At 46.1% G+C, this 7,251-nt stretch overlaps 1 protein-coding gene across 1 annotated transcript in view; it reads right to left on the reverse strand.

Moving 5' to 3' along the window:
- Nucleotides 1–6,445, reverse strand: part of LOC144170557 (sodium-coupled monocarboxylate transporter 1-like) — a 91,883-nt gene extending 85,438 nt beyond the window's left edge. Inside the window, exon 1 of the mRNA XM_077700426.1 lies at nucleotides 6,050–6,445. Within this exon, the coding sequence (XP_077556552.1) occupies nucleotides 6,050–6,382 (333 nt within the window). The 5' untranslated portion in view covers nucleotides 6,383–6,445. The remainder of the gene's footprint in view (nucleotides 1–6,049) is intronic.
- Nucleotides 6,446–7,251: the final 806 nt, after the last annotated feature.

Here is a 7,251-nt window from a genome sequence, read left to right on the forward strand (position 1 = left end):
TTTCAAGGTGAATATGGGCCATAAGGGAGATTTTCCCAAGTTTGACAAACGTTTTCTCGCACATTTAATCTTTTTTCAGTGTAAATATAGTTTTTATCAATTTTCCACAATGCTGAAATACAGGTACAAATGCTTCATTGGCTGAGAGAATGTGCTTGTGTTTGCTAAAAATGTTTGAAAATGCTCGACATCGTGTATTTTCTGAATGACGTAATCACAGCAAAGAAAAGGAAAAATATTTTAAAAATTCGGCATACAGCAGCCCAGGGCATCGACATGATGTTTATAAAAAAATGGTGGATATTGTAAGAGAATTTACTTTTTCATGAATATTTTCACAGACGTAAGTTTGCTTGAAACCCTGGAGATAAAAGGGCCGCTAGAAACAGAACAAATTCTTTTTTGGAGAAAAACGCTTTCAGGGAGCATTGTGGGTCATGCGAGGATGACCCACAATTTTTACTGAGTAAATTCGTGATGGTCGATTTTACGGCTGGGACGTTTGGCATAGAATGACCCTGCTGAGAGTGCCGAAATAGGACTTCAGCTTTTTCATTCGGACCTGTTTTATCCTTCGGGAAAACTATAAGGGTTCTTTCATTTTTTTGGTGTGCACTAATATCAGCGAAAAAATAATGTTACCGAGCTTCATGCGCATGGCAGGCACGTGAGCGCTAAACAAACAAGAAAACAGTCACGTGGTCTTCCATAAAAAAATGCCGCGTATCTGCTCCTTTCGTTGCAAATGTCGTCAAAAGACGATAGTCTTTATCGACTTTTGCCAAGTAAATGCCTCCGTTCGCTTTACCGCTCACCTCTCATGTTGTTCCTCTTGCGTCGCGCTCCTCCCAAGGTAAAGATGCGAAAGGTTTGCTTAAATCCTTTTCAATTTCCCGCGTTCCACTGCTCCAAATCTCGGTGTCTCGATGCCAAAGCTGCCGTACGGCGAAGACGCGCGTGAATCGAGGCGCCCTACTTCAACGTTTATAGAACCGCGTTTCCCTAATCCACGTGCGTTGCAAGCAGAACGTGGAACCTATCTAGTGGAACCTTTCGTAACTGTTGCCGGTTGATTTCTTAAAATAGCGCCAGAAGCTATCTATAGTGGCGCGGGCGACAGCAGGCGACGGCGGGGTGAATTTTTTTTTCTGCAGTTGATGAAGCATTTAATTTCGCAAAAGTCAAGCATGTATGATTTTTTATAAAGTAACACTGCAAATATCACTTCTGTACTAATTTGTTGTCTTCTATTTGCGTAGTGTCTTGTTCTTCTTCAACAATGTTGACAAGTATGAACATTACACCGGACTTTGACGGGTAGATTTAGCTGTTAATATATAAGACTATTGCGCAGGCATTGTTTTACTTTGGCCGGGTGGCTGAATCGAGTCACAGACAGACAGACGGACAGACAGACAGACATACAGACAGACCAAAATTTCTGCGTTTAAGGAGCCCAAGAAAGACTATCGTCTTTAAAAAAAGAAGGGTGCTACGACAGTCGCCTGACACTCACCGCGTACGCGCGTGAGTGTCCGTCAACTGCTCGTAGCCCGTAAAAAGAGGTCGATGCGGATGACGGTTGTATATTCTCAGTTCGGTCTCATCAAGGCGCCAATTTGATGTGTCATTTGTCAGCCAAGATTTCACACATTAATCAATTATTTAGATAAAACATCCTACTTGAATATCTTCCCTTCTGATATTTTGTTTAAACTTCGCGCCCACTTATAAAAACGAAATTATTGTGCTTCACGCTGTCACAAGTGCAAGCCCAAATACAAGTTTCAAGCCTTTGAATGATCATAGTATTCACTTTTCAAATCTGGAGACTTTTCAAAAACCGTCTTCTTTTCATTGATTCCCTTTCCTCACCTGTCCTCCGCAACACTAGAAAATTGGCGATGCCCTCAGCAGCATAGACTCAGCACCAGGACATACAGGGTGTTACATTGATAAATGGAACATTAAAAAAAAACTTCCTGAGCGTATCGCTGCTCCGTTCGCGCTGAAACTTCACACGGAGGTCGCATTTTGTGGTCTATTTTCTTTGGCACTGGGAACAACGACAGGAGATACCTGTTTATTCTGCAAATACATATTAACGATTTTCGACTATGGCAAATTGGCTGCCATTATGGACGGGCAAGCTGATCTTGGATCGGTGGTGCCACCTGAGATATGCAAAACGAAACGCGCGATGATGATTCACGGTAGGAAGGAGCCGAATGAGGTAGCAGACGATCAGAAAACCTCTTTTGTAGATACCGTAGGATGGCCATTAATAATCACTAGCAGCTAGTAAAAATCATAATACTGTATTCCTGCGGCTCATTGTTGTCGATACCAGTCATCTGGTTTCAGATCAGCGGTCGTGTGCTGTTCAGGTTACCCCCCTTTCCGAAATAAGTCTTACGATTCTTTGTTTACGTTTGTTGCTTTGTTCTCGTTTTACTTCTATTATTATTGTGTGCGTGCGTGTCTATGCTTGTGACATGACATCATGAGATCATTCGCAGCATACGAAAAGGCATATTTTATTCAGCTGCAGTGAATGATATCATGGCGTCATGTCACAAGCACAGAATGTTCGCCGTTCGGCTCTCTTGAGAGACAGGTAAGGTGTGCTGTACATACGTGCCTTTGAAAAAAGCTTAAGTCGGATGACGTCTGGTTCCTTCACTCCTGCCTGTTTGTGCCCGATGTGGTGAATGAATTTGGTTAGCTGAGTCATGGTACGCTGAAGTTTTAGTACTGCATGGGAGCCTGGTCCGTCGTGTCGGATGGTAAGTCCAGGTAGGCTCAAAGGCCTGAAAATTTGCAAGCAAGCATGCAAGCACTGAAAATTTCAATCTCCTGAAAAAGTTATTTCCGCATAATCGGCCTAAAAAGACTGCGTGCATGCTTATCCAGAAAGGACTAAAGGTTCGTCTTCTGGGGGACTACTTGGCTTTGCTCCAATCATTGACTTTGTCCCTTTAGGGACTAAATGTGAGCGGACGAACGGTTAGTCCGCCACACGTTTGGTCAGTTCCGATACTCCCCAGGGATGGTCAACTATTCTTGAAACGAAGGAGTGAACAAGAGAGAGCGCTAGCCGCGGATGCTGCTCGAATGCAAGTATTTATTCTCATAGCGGATGAGATGATTTTGTGTGCACGTTAATTCTATCCAACCATTAAGGAGTGCTCCAGCTAACTTGAGAAGACATATCCCATACGTTGCTAAAAGAATCAATTGAGCAGAAGTTTGTTTTTCTAGCTTAACAATATTTGGCGAAATTTTGGGATTTCCGGGCCAGTCCTCACAAGCCATTAATCATACGATCGTATTCTGTGCCGCGAATAAACAGTTTAGTCTTATAGATTTCCATACTCACAATCACACTTTCTTGTTTGTTTTGTGGTGGAACTAGTTTTAGGAGGTTTACGAAAGCCATCAGGTACGGCACGTTCATGTGCAACGCTTTATATTGACTACCTGCACTGTCACAACGCTCATTTTATTAAGGTAGTGTAATGTTGGCACAAAACACTTTAACCTATCGCCATCGGCTTAATCTTCACAACAAATGCGTGCCTTGAATAAAACTGTGGGGCCTTCAGACTTGGTGAATCTTTCTCTCGTTGGACATTCAGGCCCGATTGGACCTTCAGACTTGGTGTATCTTTCGTCTCGTTGGACATTCAGGCTCGATTGGACCTTTCGTTTCGGTGGATCTTTCGTCTCATTGGACATTCAGGCCACAAGGGGTTTTTGTGCGCTCGGCGCTGTGCGCACGCGGCCCCGCAAGTGAGGACGTACCTTAATGCAGTCGTTAGAATGTATTTATGGTATTTGCCCGAAAACGCAATCGAAAAAATGACACGAATATTTTTTTCGAATTCCACTCAAAACAAGTATGGGTGCAGCAGAAACAGACGGATATGCGGTAAAGCGAGCTCGTTTGGTGCTCACACCTACCTTCCTGGATGGCAGCGCCGCCGCTACTGTCGATGCCCTGATAGTCACGCGGAGGGCGGAGTCGTTCCACTGCCTTTTCCATAGTTAATTTAACAAGCAGCTTGCAGCCCAGTGGATGATACATCGTTCTCAGCAATCCGCCCACCGAGCACGTCTTACCGTGAATTTCTACAGTGGCCCGCTGAAGAATATCCGCAATGGGTGCTGGGGCATTGCGGATCCACCTGCCCAGGGGGCCCCGGAAAGGTCCTTCTAAGGCGTCGACGCCCATCGTCGCTTTTCTCCGGCTGTTACGGTGAGTTAAACCTGCTAATTGGCGCTGCTAAGGACGATGTAGCATCCCGTGCGCTGCACGCAGCTTATGAAATGAACCATAGGTCACCGTGACCGTGTCGCCCCATGCCTTTTCTGCGCATCAACCTTGGTGGAAGCTGATAATAACCCATAAAGTACGGGAGGCTTCAAAATGAGGCTTTGAGAATGAGGCTTTGGGAATGAGGCTTTGGGAATGAGGCTTCAAGGATTCGGCGTGACCGACGGAATGAGTTGACCTGAAATCGGCCGAGGTAGGCTTGCAGTGCTTTCGTACTAAGAAAGACCGCTGTGAAGAAAGAAAACCAAAATTTTGGCACATACAGTTGTGTCACAGTGCCTAGAACACAGATTCTTCCTGCCATGCGCGGTAAAATCTCAAGCAACGGTGGAAGAATGAGATGGGCCACTTTGATGTGCATGTGTGATGTATCGATGAGCGCTCTTTCTGGCGAGAACTTATAGTAGTGTATACTCTTAACTTATACTCGTAACTTATACTCTTTTCTCGCACTGGCCGTGTGACCCTAAGGAACGTCTCTGGAGCTCCAGTAGATCCCCCTCCCCCCAATCGTACCAAAAAGAACACCTGGAAGCTCCGGCTCACTACAGCGCGTCCTCTCCTTTGGTATATGTATTTTAACGTCGCCTTAAAGAGGGTATGGCTGAAATAGGTAATCCCCGTCCAACACTGCTAATGACAAGGAATGTGGAGAGAGCTCATTGAACCTATATACACCCCCAAGTTTTCTATGGCCTCTCTCCTGCACTCCATAAACCCCGCTAATAAGCCCACATCTTCGCTCCTGGTACGATGGCGTTCCCTCCGGCTACCCCTGCACAACTGATTTCTGACGGTATTCCGTACTCGCTTGTGCAATGTGCCAACATACGTGCATGATTACAGATTTTTAGAGAGGATAGTCTTATTGGGCTACTTAAACCCAGAAATTTTGGTCTGTCTGTCTGTCCGTGACTCGATTCAGCCACCCCGCCAAAGTAAAACAAGGTCTGCGCAATAGACTTATATAGTCACAGCTAAATCTACTCGTCCAAGTCCGGTGTAGTGTTCATACTTGTCAACATTGTTGAAGAAGAACAAGCCATTACGCAAATATAAGGCAACAAATTAACACAGTCAACATTGTTGAAGAAGAACAAGACATTACGTAAATATAAGGCAACAAATTAATGCAGAAGAGATATTTGTAGTGTTTCTTTATAAGAAATCATACATGCTTGATTTTTGCTAAATTAAATACTTCATCATCAGCAGAAAAAAAATTCCCCCTGCCGTCGCCTGCTGTCGCCCGCACCACTATAGATAGCTTCTGGCGCCATTTTAAGAAATCAACCGGCAACAGTTACGAAAGGTTCCACTAGATAGGTTCCACGTTCTGCTTGCAACGCAGGTGGAGTAGGGAAACGCGGTTCTATAAACGTTGAAGTAGGGCGCCTCGATTCACGCGCGTCTCCGCCGAACGGCAGCGTTGGCATCGAGACACCCGGCCTGGAGCAGTGGAACGCGGTAAATTTAAAATGATTTAAGCAAACCTTTAACGTCTTTACCTTGGGAGGAGCGCGACGCAAGAGGAACAACATGAGAGGTGAGCGGGAAAGCGAAGGAAGGCATTTACTTGGCAAAAGTCGATAAAGACTATCGTCTCTTGTCGACATTTGCAACGAAAGGAGCAGATACGCGGTCAATTTTTTTCAAGAGCTCGGCATAAAGCGTAGCAGTGTATTAGCCTAAAGACCGCTGAGCGTGACTTACTTCAAAGATGGAGGTGACCCTGAGCCGGTAGAGGACGGGAACCACGATGTGTGCTATGATGAGTGCGTTAAATGGCGCGAGCACCTGGTTCCAAAACATGTGCGTCCCGTAGGCGTACACGTGAGCCGAGATGCCTACGATGCCGATGGACGACATGATGGAGGCAAGCGCCGACACGGCAAGTGGTATCGCGTGCAGCGACCGGCTTCCCAGGAACACCTCGTCGGCCGTCGACTTGGTGCCGCGCCGGTGGCACGAGAAGTACAGGCCCAGACCGAAGTTTCCCGCCATGAGCACCGCGAACACGGTGTATTCAGCCCATGCCACGCCCATTGCGTCCCCGGCTTTACCCAAGGGAAACAGTTCCCAAGAGAACGTTCGTGAATAGCTTCGATGAGCGGCGACCATTTAGGCGCTGCTGTCTTTATACACGCAAGAAAGTAAGGGAAAAGATGGAGGGGAAAAATACGTGCAGGGGCGAGTAGTACTGATTTGGTTATCCCGACGAACACCAACTGCTTATTTCGCCTCTACATCGTACGATTTCGTGTATAATGTAGGGCAGCACCAGCTGCGTGTCGTCCGCTCGATATCTTTATAGCCGAAACGGAGCGGCAGTAACCTGGCTCCCTCTCCTCATTCATTCATGTACAGTTGATTTTGTTCTCAACTTTAGTGCTATAAAGCGCTGCTTTAATGAGGGACGCTTATCACCTCGACAGAGGAACACTGGTGTCTGCCGCCATGGAGCAGCTGACGTCAAAGGAGCGCACGTTGCTTTATGGAACAATATATGAGTTTTTTGCATTTTTAGCTTTTTAAAGTGAATGTATGAAAGGAGGTATTGGTGCGTTTGGCTATCCAGGATACTCCTTTCACTCTGAAGGAGTAGACTTTCACTCTGCAGGAGTGATTATGGTCCTGTCCAAGCAGACCAAGTGCGGAAAATCTCCGCAGTGCACACGAGGAGAAAAATAGACGACAAACGGCACACCAGTAAGCCAGCGGCCCCAGAGTGGTCCATACGGATCCAAGCATTCCACATGAAAGCTATACAACGCTGCTGATTGCCGACACGTCGACAATGACGAGGATCATTGTGGCTGATGTCTGTCAGCGCCTCCAAGAAGGCAACAATGGCATGACGACGATTTCGTCCTCAAATCTGGGTCAGCAGGCCACCTTTATCGGGGAACATACAT

This window comes from Haemaphysalis longicornis, unplaced genomic scaffold (assembly GCF_048455015.1).
Source record: "Haemaphysalis longicornis isolate Haplotype H1 unplaced genomic scaffold, Haemaphysalis longicornis Haplotype H1 scaffold_1, whole genome shotgun sequence".
Classification (NCBI taxonomy): domain Eukaryota; kingdom Metazoa; phylum Arthropoda; class Arachnida; order Ixodida; family Ixodidae; genus Haemaphysalis; species Haemaphysalis longicornis.